Source organism: Corella eumyota, chromosome 2 (genome assembly GCF_963082875.1).
Source record: "Corella eumyota chromosome 2, kaCorEumy4.1, whole genome shotgun sequence".
NCBI classification, from domain to species: Eukaryota; Metazoa; Chordata; class Ascidiacea; order Phlebobranchia; family Corellidae; genus Corella; species Corella eumyota.
The window spans coordinates 19,771,407-19,789,969 of record NC_137491.1 but is presented as its reverse complement, the minus strand read 5'-3'; the positions used below and the strand labels follow the sequence as shown (position 1 = coordinate 19,789,969).

Sequence of the window (18,563 nt, the reverse complement as noted above, 5' to 3'; positions counted from 1 at the left end):
TAAGTTGTTTTGAAAAAAGGGTATTAGAGTAGGTTCATAAGGTCACAAAATTTCTGATTAGCATTGCAGTTGCATAACAACAAGTTAATAAACAATATATATTAAACATAAAACTATAATTAATATGTTTTAATTAAAATAGTTGAATAATAAAGCTAGAATATAGGTTTTTTAAAGAAAATTGTCATTGCAGTTTATAAAAATTTGACCTACTAACCCCAAGTTTAGCAGTGTGTTAATTAAACCATTTTTAGATGGGTTTGCCATTATATTAAGATGTTATTTTATAATTATTTAATAAAATACAGAAATGTCACTCTTTTTATTGTTGTTTTATGTTTTTACTTGCACATTTAAGTAATGAAAATAAATGTTTTGCACTCTTTGTGTTTTGCTGTAGTTTATCTATTTAAAAATTTGATATATTGTATATTTCTTAAATTCAGTTTAAATGTATATGATACAAATATCATCGTTGTAAAATAGGGTCAACTTGATATCTTAAAATGAGGTAAAACTAACTTCAAAACGTTGGGGTGAACACACCTAAGTTTTGCGCGTTTTTTGTTAGTTGTCTGTGGCACAGTTTGATTTTTTTGGTTATAGGTCGACTTAATCGTCTGTACTGACTTTTAAAAATAAAATAGGTTAATTCGTTAGACTGTCCTTTATGCGGAAGGTTACCAGACGTTAAGGTTCCTGTTTAAAACCGCTGCAAACTTTCAACTAATTATCGTCTTTAAAAATAGAAAAAAATGTTTGTATACACGATTAAATAAAAGATTAACTTGACCTGTGTTAAAGTTATCGTTTGTTTACACTAACGCCTTGTTGCAAGTCTCACGCCCTGCGTTCAAATTCGGGCAGTGCGAATTTTGCGCGCGCGATTTTTATCGCCGTTTCTTTTGTCGAGAAAAAGCCGTCGCGCGTATGTCGGCGTGTCACGTGATGTTTTTATTATGACGCATGTTGTGTTCCCGCATTAAAGATTACGTAGCGATGGCGCAAGGCAGATGTGATGCGATAGAATACTTCCGCGAACAATTACCGCCCTTTTTTCCCCTTCTCGGTTTAAAAATAAAACATAAATACCACAACATTTTAGCTTTTAACTCCACACTTACAAATTGCAACTACACAATTCTTTAAACTTAAGCAACACCAATAAAACACCACTTCTATTTTATATTGTTGCAAAAATAACTTAATTACTTATTGAATTTAATATTTTTATTGCATGTCTTCTTTGTTTAGTTTAACTTGGTTTTTAATATTATATTTTGATTTTTTGTTTAGAATTTAAGTAAAAAAATTGTTGGACCTAGCATGGTCTGAAGCTACTAATTGTGGCGGAGTGTTTTAAACAAAAAGTGCGCAGATAGCATAGGTGTTAGGTGTATTTGATCATCTACTTTATACTTTCATGATGGTAAGTAATACTCAAAATCAACTGAATTAAAACATCTAAAATTGGATTATAACTCTTGGATTTACATAAAAACAAAATTATAAAATCAACATTCTAATTAGGAAAGATTATAGTAATTAGCAGGTGTTAGGTAACAGTGTACACATTCCCATATGTTGTGTAACAAAGGAATAACAGATTAATTCTTGTTTTAGTCTGTCATGGCAACAGATGGAGAAAGTGTTGCTAAAGTAGAGGTGCCACTGCAGGTACCACGTAAAGGTCGAATTACGAACCAACTACAATACCTGAAAAAAGTGGTGATAGGTTCACTGTGGAAGCATCATTTTGCATGGCCCTTTCACGCACCTGTAGATCCAGTTAAACTTGGATTACCTGTAAGTTTATCATTTTTATTATTTATATGTATTCGGTTAACAGTTGAACGACAAACCTTTTTCTTACATTTCTTAGGATTATTTTGACATTATTAAACAACCGATGGACATGGCACTTATTAAGAAAAAACTGGAAACGAATAAATATTATTCTGCAAAAGAATGTTTGCAGGATTTCAATTTAATGTTTTCAAACTGCTATATTTACAATAAGGTAAGATTTGGTTATTTATTAAAAAAAATTTATGCAATAGATTAATGTAAAAAATAAACTATGTATAAATTAAGCAAATAAAATTTAAAAAGTGCTAAAAGTTTAACATTTTTTGTAATAATAACAAATTATTTTTAAATTTAGCCTACAGACGATGTCGTTCTAATGGCCCAAACCTTAGAGAAAAATTTTCTTCAAAAAATTCGGGATTTACCTCCAGAAGAAATTGAAGTTGTCCCACCTTCCAAAAACAAGAAAAAGAATCGAGCTCCTGCCAGTTCAATGACAAGAAGACATACCCAAGATGCACAGGTTAATAGCTTATTTGAAAAAAAATCTAAGCCAAGTTAAAAAATTAACAAAATTTTAAAAACTATACAAAATTAGGCAATTCCTACAGTAAACATAAAATGTCAAAAATTCATTTTTAAGTTTGAATGATTTCTACATTTTTTCATTAATAACTATTTTTTTTCATCACAGCCCCCCCCCTCCCCTATTCAACCCACACATTCTGTCTCATCCAGTAACGATCATATTCCTATTCCACAACTTACAACTTACCAACCTGAAGCTTCTAATGGACAACAAGCTATGATCAGCTCTCAACCAGTTGCTTCAATCAGAAACAATTCATGTTTGCAGGTAAGCAATTGGCAATTATATATATACACATATGCTTTAAAATATTCATAACCTTATATTCCTTCTTCAAATAAATAATAGTAGCTGATAGGTTAATTTTATATTGCCTGTACTCTTATGCAAAGTGCATGTAAAGTATACATAGTTGATTTCGATCTAGTTTAATATTTAACTTCATAAATTATTTAACAGAACTCGACCCAAATTCCTACCATGCCCTCCAAAGCAAAGAAAGGAATAAAAAGAAAAGCAGACACCACAACTCCTGTAATAACAACTGTAGCTGGTAAAAATCCAACTGCTTTATCTCCTGATCATGATACCTCTCACAACGAGGACTCTTCTGTTGGTCTCGAGGACCTTGATCCAATGGAAACAACTACTAGGGTCCCAGGAAGAGTTCAGTCCTTAGGGAGGAGAGAGAGTTCGGGAAGAGCGATCCGACCGCCTCGATCTCGTGATCTTGATTCCGAAGAAAACGTAAGTAGTTAAATTTGAATTTATTTAACTTATATATAGCACAAAAAACTTTATTTAAAAAAATACATTTTTTTGTGTAATTTTTAAAATTAAAGTAAAACTTTTGTTATTATATTTAAAGCAGGAACTCCACACGAAAAGACCAAAAATGACAAAACTTACCGAACAATTAAAGTATTGCAGCAATATATTAAAAGATTTTCATTCAAAAAAACATGCGGTAAGTCAATATAAACATTCCAACTTTTGTTTAATCTTTCAGTTTTATAATTCGATTGTGACTTACTATTTTTAAATTTTTTTAGAGTTTTGCATGGCCATTTTATAAGCAAGTTGATGCTGAACTTCTAAACTTACACGATTATTATGATATGATAAAACAACCCATGGATTTGGGAACTATGCGAAAGAAGATGGACAACAGGTAAAAAAATGGCAATTTTAATCATATGAAATGACAAAAACTTGGCATATTTAAACAACATTTTTTATTTTACCAGAGAATACCACACTCCTGATGAGTTTGCATATGATATGAGGTTGATAGTTACAAATTGTTATAAGTACAACCCTCCTGATCATGAGGTTGTTGCAATGGCTAAGAAATTATCAGACGTCTTTGAAATGAAGTGAGTAAATAAATTTATCATTACGTTCATTCAAATAGGGCTTTTTTAACAATTGTTTTATTTAAATAATTTTTTATTGAATAAAAGAAACTTAGTAAAACTGCGAAAATTTAAATTCCTTTTTTTAAATTTTAGATTTGCAAAAATGCCAGACGAACCTAAACCAGAACTACTTCCAATCACTCAAACTCATCTTCCCCCTAAAGATCTTACCAGTCCTCTCTCCGACAAGTTAAAAAAGGAGAAGAAGAAAAAGAAACATCGTCACACTTCACCGGTTCAAGACACAACCTCGGAAAGCGAATCTGAGTCATCATCTGAAAGCGAAGACGATCGAAATAATAAATTAGCGCAACTACAAGATCAGGTTTGTAAATTTAATAATTTTTTATAAGAGAGCAATAAAAATGTGTTTGTAAATTTAAATTTCTGCTACCTATTTGTGTAACTGTCGTTCAATTATAAATATCTAAAGTTTCTATAAAGAACTGGTCCTTTATTTTTACCTATAAAGAACTGATAAAGAACTGGTCCTTTATTTTAACTGGTCCTTTATTTTTAAACTGGTCCTTTATTTTTACCTTTGATTTTAGTTTGAAATGTATGTTTTATTTAAAAAAAGTTTTAAAGTTTATCTTAATTAAACCTTTTTCTTCAGTTAAGACAAGTTCACTCACAATTATCTCAACTTACTCAACAACAACAACATTTATTAAACGATACTGGGAAGAAGAAGAAAAAGAGAAAGGAAAAGAAAAAGAAAGTAAGATTAGATTAAGATCCTGTTTCATTTAAAAAAAAATTGATAACAACATTACCATTTCTATGTTGTAGTAATTTATAATTTATTTTCATAATGTATATATATATTTAATGTATATACAAAACAAAAGGTGTATGGTTTAACTTGTTAAATATTAGTAAAAAAAAACTATAAGTGAAACATTTTTTGCAGGACGAAGGGGATATAAAAGGTAAAAGGAAAGTGAAAGCAATGGGTAAGGTCCCCACTTCTACAACCCCAGCTGCCCCTGTATTAAGCACCCCGGTTACCTCGACAAAACCCACTAATATTAAACAACAAGAAACTGGAAAGAAACCGAGGAAGGGGTAAAAAAAAATATGCTTTAAAATTTATATTTTTTCAAATAATAAAATAGCTGTTTTTTTTATTTATCATCTTTTTTGTAAGGTGTAAAATTTTGAGGTGCCTTTTTTGTTATAATGCTTTTAAACTGCCTTTCACTTCTTATGAACTAAAAAAATAGTTTTTTTTTACTAATTTTTGTGAAATTTAAAAAAAATATGCACTGTCATGTTTTAGCAGTTAAACTTATGTATTGCAACAATTTATAATATATTGCAAGGGTTTTATGTAATACTAATTAATTGGTTTGTTTCTATAAATTACGGAAAATTTAAGGAAATGTTGTTCAGTAGTTTCTGATGAGTCATAATCAACATGACAATGGAGTCATGATCATGTGACATAAGTGCTCTTTAATAGAGTGTTGTTGTTGTTGTGTTATCTATATGGTATGTTAAAGCAATAATACTGCCGTAGATAAGGTTTTTTGTTTATTAAACATTTACTACTATATATACCCATCTAAAATTTTTGTTGAATTAATTAAACACAAATTAAAGGTTGTGTTCTACACATTGGTTTTTATGAATTTCTAATGTTTTTGATTTTTATAATGCTTGAACTCTTATGAGTTCATTGTGTGTAATAGTTAAATGAAATGCATTTAATGGATTCATATGTACTTAAATTAAAATTATTTATATATTTACTCAATATTTTTTTTGTTTTAAATTTTGGTAATTTTTATGAATTTTTTGTCTCTAATTTTGCTAATTTTTAATATTTTTTTTAGTAAAACTGCAAAGAAGGGGGCAGCGCCCTCTGCTGGTGTTTATGAGTACGGAAGTGATGACTTCAGCAACGACGAGGCAGAAACAGCGAAACCGATGACGTACGACGAAAAGCGACAACTCTCGCTCGATATTAATAAACTTCCTGGCGATAAATTAGGAAGAGTGGTTCACATTATTCAGGTTTGTTCAAATTTTATCTAAATTTAATCTTAACTGTAATTTTTTTTTTTTTTTTTTTTTTCATTTTTTTAATAGTTTATTTTTTTTTTAGTAAAATAACCTTTTTTACTTAACAGACACGTGAACCATCTTTAAAAGATTCAAACCCCGATGAAATAGAAATCGATTTTGAAACTTTGAAGCCCTCAACATTAAGGGAATTAGAGAAATATGTAATGACATGTCTCAGGAAAAAACCTAGAAAACCTTACAGTAAGTTAAACAAATCTTCAAAAAATTTTAACAACAGCAAACTTCTGAACCATTTTGTAATTTTAACAAAAAAAAAAAAACAGCAGCGTGGTGTAGTAGTCAGAAAAAACGGTACATTAGGTTGTGGGTTTGATACCCACTGTTCTCATGCTGTAGCGCCCTTGAGTAATGTGATATAAATGATATAGGCACTTAATTAGCAGCTTAATTATCTGACGATTATAATCTATAATATTCCAAACTGCCAAAGGCAACTCAGACTGGGTCGGGGTAACGGTAATGTTTGTGTTTCACATTTTGATTTTTTTGATATATATATGGGCAATTCTCATTGGGAAAGTGTTTTTTAAAAAAAAATTAACTTAAATTATTTGTTTAATTAACTTACCTGTTTCTTTGGTTTTGATATTTAAAGTTTAAATTAAAAAAAATTTAGGCAAATAATTTTTTATAAGTGGATTTTTTTTTAAATTTAAAATGTACAAATTTTTTTGCACTTTTATGGCTATTTTAAGCAATAATTTTAAGTTAATATAAAAGTTACAAAACAGATTACAACAGATTTGTAATGTGTTAGTATAAGAGGTTTAAACATATGCTTAACATAAGTTAAACAACAAATTCTATATTACAATTTAAAAATTAGCAATTTTTAAGTTTTTAACTTGTAAGAATATAGGTAATTCCGTTACCGAATTTACATAAAAAGTTTTATAACTTAAAATTTAATCAAATACAACTTTTAATATTTTTAATTCTCTGATTTTAGTTGTTAAGTACTATAAATAAAAACTTAACTTTAATGTTCCTTATCAATTTTATCTACAATAATGGTAACGGAATTACGGGTAACGGAATTACAATATCAGAGATTTTGTAGAAATGCTTATTCTGCCTGGTTTAAGTGATTTAAAATAATATAATTATTTTTATAAGTAAAAAAATGAAATGGCATTGTAATACAATATCCATTTTTTTTAATTTTGTGAGAAGGTAGTTTTGAAATTTATAAATTAGTTTTATGGGTACATATATTACTAAATAAAATTAAATAAAAATATTCATAGTTAACAAGTTGATTTTTAACTGATATTTGGCATATTCAAACAATATTATAAGCTATTTTACCCACTAGACTTATTGTTTTTGCATAATTATCCATTTTATTTAGGTGTAACAAACTGTTTCTGCGACGTCAATTTTATTACTAATTTAGAGTTTAGCGATTTAGAATTTTAAACATGTTATGTTTGTTTGTTAATTTTATTTTTGGAGTTATGTTTGTAGTTTTTGTTAAAATGGTAGTTAGAGTTTTTAAAATTTGGTTTGTTTTGTTCTGTTTAAGAGTTTGATTAAAAAAAAACCTAGTAGTTTTTAGTTTTGTAATTCCGTTACCAAGATTTTTTAAAAAAATTTTTAGTTAGGTTTGTTTCTTATTTTAACAGTACCTAAAACTATTTTTTTTAATTTTATCTGAAATTGAGTAAATTTAAGACTAAAGTTACATGCCAAAATTAGACAGTGTCTTTCTGTTACTTAAAGTGTAATTCTGTTACCAGGTTTTTTTAAGTTAATTTGTCAATAAATAAATATTTTTTAAACCCTAACTAAAAAAATTTGGTATCTTTTTGTTGCTTTTAATAAAGACAATTATTTACACATGTTTAATTTAAGTTAATTTTTATAACATTCAGACGAATTGGGATTAAGTATTACCCAACTTTTTATATCTAATTTATTGGCGTAATTCCGTTACCAAACATTTTTCAATTTTTAAGAAGCATAGAAGTTCGAACTGGACTTCTATGCTTGTAAAAATTTAGAATGGCAATATATGGGTTGTTTTAACTTAAAAAATAATTTCAATTATATTAAAAAAAAAAATTATAAGTTTGTAAACCACAGTAATTGTAATTCCGTTACTGAAGAATTGCCCATATACATTTTTTTTTAGGGTTTTTCATTGTTTTAATTTTTGTACTTACAGCAAAGAAACAACCTGTATCTAAAGAGCAAATTACACAAAAAAAGAAAGAAGAATTAGAGAAAAGATTAGAAGATGTTAGTGACAAACTTGGCATGCCGAAAAAACCTAAAAAAAGTAAGTTTTCAAGATTTTTTATCTGTTTTAATCAAGGTTCATATGCTGTAAATGTATTATTTAACTTTTGTTAATTTTTTATACTTAATGAAAAATGTTGAAAACTCGTTTAAATTTGTTTTACATTTTTTTTATTTTTTTGTTGTTCAAAATTAACAAAACTTCTATTTTTTCAGGCAAATCAAATACAACTAAAACTTCTGCTGGTGCAAGCAGACTGTCCGCAAGCTCTTCTAGTTCATCTGACTCTGACACTTCGTCCTCAAGCACGTCCGATACGTCCGACTCCGAGTCAGGTACTTGAGCTTACTTAAGTTGAGTTTGAGTTAGGTTTAAGCACAATTGCTTTGTTGAAGCTAAAATTTGATTTTTTGGGGTAAAATCTTGAAGTCAATTTCATACAAATTTTTATAAACTATTTTTTATAATTGTTTAATTACACCAATTATAAGATAGAGTTAACTTTGTCTATTTTAAACCGTTAAAGTGGGTTATACTTTTATTAGTATTGTATGGGGGTATGTAACTTAACCTGTTGCCATTTAAAACAATGATAACTAGTAGATACAATATTAAGGCTAATTTCAGTCTTAAAATTTTTATTTTTGTATTCGATGGCATTTTGTTTTTAAAACGTACAATTTTACAGTTCCAAATATTAAAAGTTGTTTTAACATAGGTAATTAGGACTTTTTTGGGATATTTTTTCACCACAAAACAATCAAATTTCTTGTAAAATTTTTAAAGTTTTTGCACAATTAATGATTAGCATTCAAAGGGGCTGTTCTTAAATTGGGTACTTCAAAAATTATTTTTTACGTCGATAAAAAAGTATTTTATAAATATCAAACTAAATGGAGCTAAAATCTACATTTTTTTACAAATATTTTTAATATTTTATGACTTCAATTATCAGTGTTTTTATATATGTAAATGTTATATGAAAGTTACTAAGAACAGCCCTGTAAAAGTTTAGTTAGTTAGAAAGTTTCAGAAATCAGATGACGCTGGCACACACAAAAAACTTGGCATAAAAATTTTTGATACCTTTGCACTTTGTGACATTGCTGCTTTAAATTTCTATTTTAAATTTCAATTTTTTTTAATTATTTTTCAAAATTGATATTTCTAATTTTTTTGACTTTATGATAATAATTTGTTTTAAAATTTTTGGCCTAATATTAAAAACTTAAGTCCGAATATTTTGTGTGTTCGTCCTGAATCTTAAATGTTTTTATATTTACCAATTTAAAGCCTAATTAATGACGACTATTTTGTTTTTATTGTTTGTTTTTTTGTGTATTTATGTTGTTTTTTTACCCTCACTTCAATGGAAATTCTCAATTTCTAAAAGCTACAAAATGTATCAATAATGCCATAGAAAGCTTTGTGTGCCAGTCAGTTTAAATCATCTGTTTTTTGAAACCGTTGTTGTTTTTTCTTTGCCACGAAAAATATAACTCAACAAATTTAAAAAAAAAATTTTAAATTAGGAATTTTGCTATTTTATTAACGTGGCAAAGTTAAAATAACAACATTTTATTCTAGCTTTGGATTAAAATGTATTTTGACCTATTTTCGATGTTGTTTTTATACCAAAAAATTGTTTCAAAATATTTTTTCTAAAGTGCTAATCAGTTTATTTTTCTTTAGTAGTTTTGTCACAATGTGCATTGTTCTTAAATTCGTTACAAAAAATACAAATGAATAATTCAATATATTGTGTGCCAGGAAATAAAAGATATTAGACATGGGTTAAGGCAGATTTATTAGTTCAGGAATAGTCTTATAAATGTATAAGCCAGAAAAAAATTTAAAAAAAATATCACAACATTTTTTTACAGTGTATATATATTGCCTTTGTAAACACTAGTTGCCCACCCTACAGTTGGCATTTTAATTGTTGTAATATGGTCACAACTTTAAACTTATATTTGCCAGTGATAATTTATCTGTGCAGACGGCAGTTTTATTTATTTTGTTCGCTTATTGGATATATATACATACCAGCCGCTTTTATTTTTTAAAGCTTTATTATATATGGATAACTTTTACATTTTTATAATTACAAAGTTACGAAAACAGAAAAGAAAATAAATATTAAATATCTTAGTTAGTTAATTAGTCAGTAGCATCAAAAAATAATACGATTTTTAGTAATTTTTATAGTAGAATTAATTAAAGTGTGATGGTAAGTATTAAGAATATGTAACATTGTTGGCATAAGATATATAATATAAATATAACTCAATTTTGGGTTATTACCTTATATTTAACTTGATTATATGAATACAGAAAGTGAAAAACGAAAACAAAAACCATTTACTTCTTCCCAACAGGCTTTAATTCCAACAAAGGTAAACAGAATTCTATTTAGAATTTACTCAATAGAATTAAGTATTACTTAAAATTACTTAGTTATCGATTGAAAAATAACTTAAATAGTTTATTGTTTTTTGTTATAATTCTGTTTTTTTTTTTGTTTTAATTTTAATTTTTTTTATTTCTAGAAAAAAACTTTTTTATATATTTATTTATTTTTAAATAAAGAATAAACTATTTGTTTTTAGGCGCCACCACAACCTGTTCAAAAAGCCCCTGCTTACCCCCTTAACCCTGTGCAACAACCCCCCAGGATATCACCCCCACCCAACCTAACAACACCCCGAACTTTACCGCAACAACCTATACAACAGGTAAAAAAAAGTTTCACCCAAAAATTTATGTTTAGTAAATACTTTTACAAAAAAAACTAAAATTTTTTTTTGTTCTAGAACTTGAATCAACCCCCAAAACCAGCACGACAACAACAACAACAACCTACCTCAGCCCCGGCCCCCCCTAGAACACAAATCCCCCCCCAAAATTTATCCAACGGTCAGCACCAGAATATTCAAAACCAAGTCAGGGATAAAAATGATTTAATTCCAAGAACTCAGTCCCAATATGGAAATCCTTCGTATACTAATGTAAGTTGGTTTAAACAAAAAATCTTAAGTGTTTTACTTAAGTAGTATTCAATGTAAATTTATTTAAAAATTCGGATATTTAAAACATTAAAAAAAAATTTTACTGATTTTTGTAAATTATTTTTTAGGCCAACCCAGTCAGACAACCCCCTCAAGCAATCACCCCCCAGCAGCCTCGAATAACTCCCCAGCCTACAGAGGTCCCCCCTGTAAATCGAACCCCTAATCCCCCGCAAACTGAGAATGTTAAACCTGTTTCTACTTTCCTACAGGAAGATCCTAACTTGGTTAAAAAGGTAAAAGTAAAAATTGTTAAAAATTATAGCAAAATAAATGAAGTGTTTTTAGTGGTTTGGTTTTCTTCATGTATTTTCTTGTCTACCCAAATTCTCTCTTAGACTTTTCAGTCCCCCAAATTCTCTCCCAGACTTTTCAGTCCCCCAAATTCTCTCCCAGACTTTTCAGTCCCCCAAATTCTCTCCCAGACTTTTCAGTCCCCCAAATTCTCTCCCAGACTTTTCAGTCCCCCAAATTCTCTCTTAGACTTTTCAGTCCCCCAAATTCTCTCCCAGACTTTTCAGTCCCCCAAATTCTCTCCCAGACTTTTCAGTCCCCCAAATTCTCTCCCAGACTTTTCAGTCCCCCAAATTCTCTCCCAGACTTTTCAGTCCCCCAAATTCTCTCCCAGACTTTTCAGTCCCCCAAATTCTCTCCCAGACTTTTCAGTCTACCAAATTCTATCTCAGACTTTTCAGTCCCCCAAATTCTCTCCCAGACTTTTCAGTCCCCCAAATTCTCTCCCAGACTTTTCAGTCCCCCAAATTCTCTCCCAGACTTTTCAGTCCCCCAAATTCTCTCCCAGACTTTTCAGTCTCCCAAATTCTCTCTCAAACTTTTCAGTACCCCCAAATTCTCTCTCAGACTTTTCAGTCCCCCCAAATTTTCTCTCAGACTTTTCGGTCCTCCTAAATTCTCTCTTAGACTTTTCAGTCCCCCTAAATTCTCTTTTAGACTTTTCAGTCTCCCAAATTCTCTCTCAGACCTTTCAGTCCCCCCAAATTCTTTCTTTAACTTTTCAGCCTACCCCTAAATTCTTTCTCAGACTTTTCAGTCCCCCCAAATTCTTTCTTTAACTTTTCAGCCTACCCCTAAATTCTTTCTCAGACTTTTCAGTCCCCCCAAATTCTTTCTTAGACTTTTCAGTCCCCCTAAACTCTTTCTTGTATTTTACAGTCTTATTTTTTTGAGGGCAGAAAAGCGATACAAATAATTTTTTGTTAAAATAAATTTCTTTTTTTAAATTTCAATTTTTCGAATTTCTTTTTTTTCTCCTCCAGCGTCAAGCAGAGATCAAGATGAAGAACCGGAGTTCATGGAGTAATTTAGGAGCAGGATGGGGGGCAAAACCAACCCCAGTAACATCATCAAATGTTCCAGCTCCTCAAGTTAGTTAATAATTAAAAAAAACATTAGAGTAACCATTTATTGAATTTTTTTTTTTTAACATTTTTACTCATTAATTTTATTTTTTACTTTTTTAATTGAATTTTTTTTCATAAACCCACCCTCAAATTTAAACTATTTTTTCCTCCAAAGGTGACCCCACAGCTCCCCCGGCCCACCAATGCAGCAAACAACTTTGAAGCGTTTAAAAAACAAGCAGAGGAGCGTAAACATTTTGAGTCTCTTCTAAAGCAACAAGAAGAGTTAAGAAGAGTGGAAAAGGAGCACAATTTAAAGGAGAAAATGAGAATGGAAAGAGAAAAAATGAGGTAATTATTCGTCAAATTTATTATCGTTCGTTCTATATATATATGTATAAAAAACTGCTGTTTGTGGTGCCTGGACAAATTAGTGTGGGAAAATATAAGTTGTGAGTTGCGACCATACTAGGACAAATCAATTCTGACTGTAGGGCAGGGGCTATTGACTAGTCTTACCTAAATAAAGCATACTAAAGTGTCGTTATGGTAAATTTATTCCAATGACGTCTCATTCCTGTGCGATATTAAATCATTGTTAGTTTTTAAACAATGTTTATTGCAATATATGGATATTTAAACTAGCAATTATACAACCTATTACAAAAGTAATGTTAAAAATTTCATTTTTTGTTTTTCTTAAATTTCGTAAAAAAAACAAAAATATTTTATAATTTTTTCCTTTATTACGTCACAGAGAGCGTGAAGAGGAAGAGGGGTTAGAAAACGCGCGTCGACTCGCTGCCAAAACGAATCCAATTCAACAACAACAACAGACCCCACCACAGCAGCAACAAACCCAAGTCGACTCAGCGGCGCCACCTGAAGGGCAAGCAGACCGCGATCGCATCGCCCGCATGAGGGAGCAGCAGAGGCGTCGACGACAGCAGATGTCGGGTCAGATTGATATGAATCAGCAGTCGGACATTATGAAGAAATTTGAGGAGAACATCATGTGACCGACCGCGCCCGAACAGTTACCGTGACTGTGCCCGGACGGGTCGGGAGATTTTTTCTTTTTTTTTTTTAGGTAATTTTCTTTCGAAAGCTTTTCGTAGCTTAGATGCGATTTCAACAATTTCGTTCGTTCCACGATTTCTATGACGTCATAAATTTCTGACGTCACGCACATTGACGTTCTGCCTCTTTATATGACATCACTTTATTTGGGATAAAAATGACGTCATTTAAGTTTGCAAATAATGACGTCATAGTTTTCTAAACTTTTTGTGACGTCAGCACTCTAGAGTTGTGATGACGTGACTGGGTTTAGATTTTCTGTTAAATATAAAAAAAATAAAATAAAATCCAGTGTTAGGCTTACTACATTCGAAAAAAGTTTTATTTTAATTTGCGTTAAAAATAATCGAAAAAAAAATAAAATAAAGTTAAAACTTTTAAAAAAATAATTAATTTGTAATGACATTTGGGATTTAAAATAAAAAACTTTTAATTTTGATTGTTTGCCATTGTGTTGCAATTATGCGTTAATAATTCGGCACATTGTACAATCTATTGCTGTACAGAAATTAGTCGACCTTGGATTTCTAAAATTCCTGGCGCGCTTTTGCTTAACGCTGCTTCGAGACTACTTTAAAATAGAAATCTGTAAAAAAATCCGTGTTGCATTTTTTGTGTTTTTTTTTAAATTTTTGTTGAAATATGTGCAAGCGCCAAACCCAACCACATATACCTTTTTATTTGTATTTATTGTGAAATAAATGTGTTTGTGATATAATATTAGGTTACATCGATATCTAAAATGATAATAGTTAACGAAATACGGTTAAAAATATTAAATAATTTTAAGTTAAGTAACTTAACTTTAGGGTTAAAATAGCTTTGTTTTTTATTTAAATGCACATACAATATTTTTTAATAATTTGGATGAAAATTAAATTCTGTTGTATTTAATATATTTAAAATCCATAAAAAAAGTTTGGTACTAAATATTCATATTTGTCCTTTTCTCCTGAATTCGCACATTTTCAGAGTTGTAAAAATTTATGTAATTTAGTAACAATTTAATCTGCCTAACAATTATTAAAAGGTCCCTTATATTAACCCCTAATTATTCATTCTATTCTCGCTACAATTTTATTTATTCTTTATTCGCGTAGAAAAAACATGCGTAAATTTTTTTCAGTTTATTAGTGATCTGTTATGTTTATGTTAAATAGTCAATTTTGTTAAATCTGCAATTTTTGTTTTTTTTGTGCTCTTTTATTTTTTCTAAAAGTTGATTTTTTTTCTCGTTTTTTTAAGCGAGTTTTTGCGAGTTGTATAATTTGAAAATATTAAATTCGACCAACATTATCACAGAGTCAATATATAGATGGTTTGATAGCTTAGACATACAAAACAGGTAGTTATATTACCCAAAATATAAGTTTTAAATTAAAAGAAAATGTTTGCAATATTTAATATATAATCTCTAAGGCCTGTTCACACAACAAGGTAACGTTGCGTTACATAACTTTACGAGTTCTAGGGATTTTTTTTTTAATTTTAATAAACAATACCTAATAAAAGTAAACTTTCGTAAGTGTGAACGACCCTGTTCTTTCGTAAGTGTGAACGAACTTTCGTAAGTGTGAACGACCCTGTTCATTTTAAATGGTTGCGAATCTTGCACTATGTTACGTTACGTTGCGTACGCCGTGTGAACAGGGCTTTAGTTTGATTAACGTAGCTTTAATTAAAAAAAAAACTAGTTAGTTTTACTTACAATATTGACTTTTTTGTGTTTTTTTAGCTCAGTTAAGTTTAATTTTCCGTTTTAACGAGCTCTACATTATTTACATCAGAGATTCTCCAAAAATATTGTTATCAAATTTCGTCCTTAAGATCTCAGGATCGAGTCCCTCCAAAACGATATCAGCAATCCTAAGCAGATAACTAATTATCTCAAAAATATAAAAAAGTATTTTTTTGCTAAAAGCGTTGTATTTAAGCTTGACTTACATAAAATACAACTTACCTGATGCAAATACATACTTGAATTTTTATTCTTTCTTTTTTTTCTTAATTCACCGACTCCTATTTTAGTTTGGCGCCCGAGAATTATTAAAATTTAAACACTATTTTACTTAATTCTATGTTACCGATACGCGCTTCGATTTTTGCGTGAATTTAATGAGAAAAAGTTGCCGGAAAAGAAAGAAAAAGAATAAGATAAAAGGTTGTTGTATTATTAGTGGTTAGTATACTTGCCAGTGACCATTCTGTAGACAACCCAATCTCAAGTTGCTGCAAGTTGTTGGTCTGGTTTCTTCCTGTTCTAGCTGTTTAAATAAAAGCAAGACAATTTATATTATGACGTCACTGATTCGGTAAAAAATGACGTCATTTAACCGGATAAATATTTTTATTAAGTCCAGTTGCTTATAAAGTTATCAGTACATGCACATTGTATCAAAAAAAGTGTTCTGACGTTACTATAGTATTATATTATGACGTCACAAAATAAAATATGACATCACCTTCGATTTCGCCGACGAGTTCGCCCGATATAGAGTTAAGATCGGTGAAATTTGTGAGCCCAAAAACTCGAACATTGCTCCCGTTTACACCAGAACTAATAATCTTTAAAAAATATGTTTTGGTAAACTACTTTATTTAAAATACTAATTTTAAAAGCTTAATAGAGCCATATCATGTAGAGGACAGCGTATATTAAAAACACGCTGCTATTTGCAAATGTAAATCTGTTTAGTCCGGCAGTGTGGTACACTGTTTATAGGAACAAACTAGCTAAAAAGTTTTGGGTTCAAGCCGCACTAAATGCCACACTATTCGCCCTTAAGCCTAGTGTTTACTGGTAGCTCAATTATGTTAACAGCACACTCTTTTCCAGTAAAATATAATAACCTATCACTTTAAGTTGATAAAAAAATGTGAATATACTTGGCTCAATTTTGCAAATAACATACTTACACATTTTTGTTGAAATGTTATGATTTATAGTAGTTATCTTACCTGTAATTCTTCTAACACGTAATCTCCCACTCCTACAGAGAAAATGGTGATTCCAAGTGATCTTGCATAAGCTGCTGATTGAGCTAAATCTTCTGGGTCGCTTGCACTAAAATATATGAAAATATAGTAACGGTATAATTGTACAATTCGTCTTATTTCAGAAGGAACCTTCTATTTCATTTTAATAGTTTTTTCTGCTTATTAAAGTATGTAAAAAAAAATTGGTTAAGATTTTTACCTTCCGTCTGTAACTAATATCATAACTTTTCTTGTCGAGCTATCAAGAAAATTCGTTGAGTTTTGAAAATCCAACACAGTTTTATTGATAGCGTGAGCAGTGAAGGTTGTAAGTCCTTGAAGTTGAATCGCATCTACTGCTGCCTTTAATTATTTTTTTTGAATATAGTTTAAATAATATTAATAGAATTAAAATTTTACAAACTAAAGACACCACTCAACACAATACAAGCTTGGTAAATAAATGATTTAATTTTCTTTTAGAATTAAAACAATCAATTTCAAATATTCATGTTTATAAAGTAGTTATATGTTTTTTGTATGTTTTCTATAGATTAGGTTGCCAGTATATTAAATAAAGGACAGTATGACTTACAGCAAAGTCAGCTTGCTTCTTGTATTGACCAAGAGCAATTTCAGTGACTATATCAGGTTGCTCAGTTAATGGCCTACAAATGCAGATTTATTTATTACTAAACTTGCTTGTATATTTAAAGTTCTCTTTGTTATTCAAAAATATTTTAAAGTTAAGCAATACTAGTTGGGTATCCGCCTTATAGAGTGGTTTTTTATTCATTTAAGTTGTTTACTACCAAATCGCATGTAAAAAAACTTTCTGTCTGTAGTAATTTGCCCGTATATCACAAACAGCATTTTTTTAGTATTATGGCTTTTAAAAAGGCATATATTATAGCTTTTTGTATATAAATATATCGTCCAGCAAGCTACAATACAACAAGGTTGTTTACCTGTCTTCATAATAATGTGAGTATTGTATTACTCCCACATCAGCGAATACCATAATATCAAAGTAGGCAGCAACATCAATTATCCAATCCTTTACCCGACCAAAGTTTAAAGGATCGTTGAAATTAATAGATCCACTTCCATCAATGAGGAATATTAAGTCAAGATGAGCAGTAGGACATTCTAAAAAGAATTTAATCACTTTTACATATAGGGTTTTCAAAAAAATAGGACCGAAAAGTATAAAAACCAGAAAAGCTTGTAAAGTACAAGTGATTCAAGTTTTTGTTTGGAAGATAAATACTTGACATTTTTATTACTATTTAACTAAATTAACGTTGACAATAGTAATTCATACGACACAACAAACAATTCATTTTTGTAATAGCAAAAAATGACTAAAATTGTATGATTTAATACATGCTATAGTTTGTATAAGTTTGCACATAATTTTCTAACTTTGTAATACAAAATCTGTTGTGTTTTTAAACTCAAGTTAACTGGATTGATAGATGAACAAAATACGCCAAGTTTTAATTAGGATTTTACTAATTCACCTGGTTCAAAATTAGCTTGTAATTCCATCCACGTTTGACCAAAGTTATGCGAGACATAACAAATACCTTGAGTTATTTTTAGAGTAGTGCAATCCTTCATTAACAAAGGAGCGCACATCTGCAAACATAAAAAAAAATAATCTAAGTTAAATCTTAATATCCCCCTATTTAACTTTTAAAGTAAAATCTTTATATTTTCTTTGTTATAACTATTAAAAATAAAATAGATTAAGATTTACTAATTCAGCACATGGGACCTTTGTTTTAATACTGTAATTTTTTAGGCATTGGGTACAAAAGTATCTTAATTTTTCACATATTGTTTTGCGTTGAAGGCTATTATATAAAACGCATAAAATTGTCTGTTTTTGCACGTTTTGTGCCTTTCTTAAATTTTGTCCTATAA

At 29.5% G+C, this 18,563-nt stretch overlaps 1 protein-coding gene across 2 annotated transcripts; it reads left to right on the top strand.

Moving 5' to 3' along the window:
• The first annotated feature begins 1,294 nt into the window (after positions 1 to 1,294).
• LOC145743455 (bromodomain-containing protein 3-like) lies at positions 1,295 to 14,746 on the top strand. 2 transcript variants are annotated; one of them, XM_082561420.1, is made up of 23 exons: positions 1,295 to 1,429; positions 1,624 to 1,806; positions 1,883 to 2,020; positions 2,165 to 2,332; positions 2,504 to 2,665; positions 2,858 to 3,145; positions 3,270 to 3,365; positions 3,451 to 3,569; positions 3,646 to 3,774; positions 3,910 to 4,141; positions 4,433 to 4,537; positions 4,730 to 4,884; positions 5,655 to 5,835; positions 5,952 to 6,087; positions 8,075 to 8,188; positions 8,365 to 8,484; positions 10,484 to 10,545; positions 10,759 to 10,884; positions 10,963 to 11,157; positions 11,286 to 11,453; positions 12,495 to 12,602; positions 12,754 to 12,929; positions 13,336 to 14,746. In XM_082561420.1, exons 1-23 carry the CDS (start codon positions 1,424 to 1,426, stop codon positions 13,595 to 13,597), a joined length of 3,429 nt encoding a protein of 1,142 aa, XP_082417546.1. In that variant the 5' UTR covers positions 1,295 to 1,423; the 3' UTR covers positions 13,598 to 14,746. The 2 variants fall into 2 exon arrangements, with proteins under 2 accessions (XP_082417546.1, XP_082417544.1); XM_082561418.1 differs by having other exon boundaries at positions 3,267 to 3,365.
• Positions 14,747 to 18,563: the final 3,817 nt, after the last annotated feature.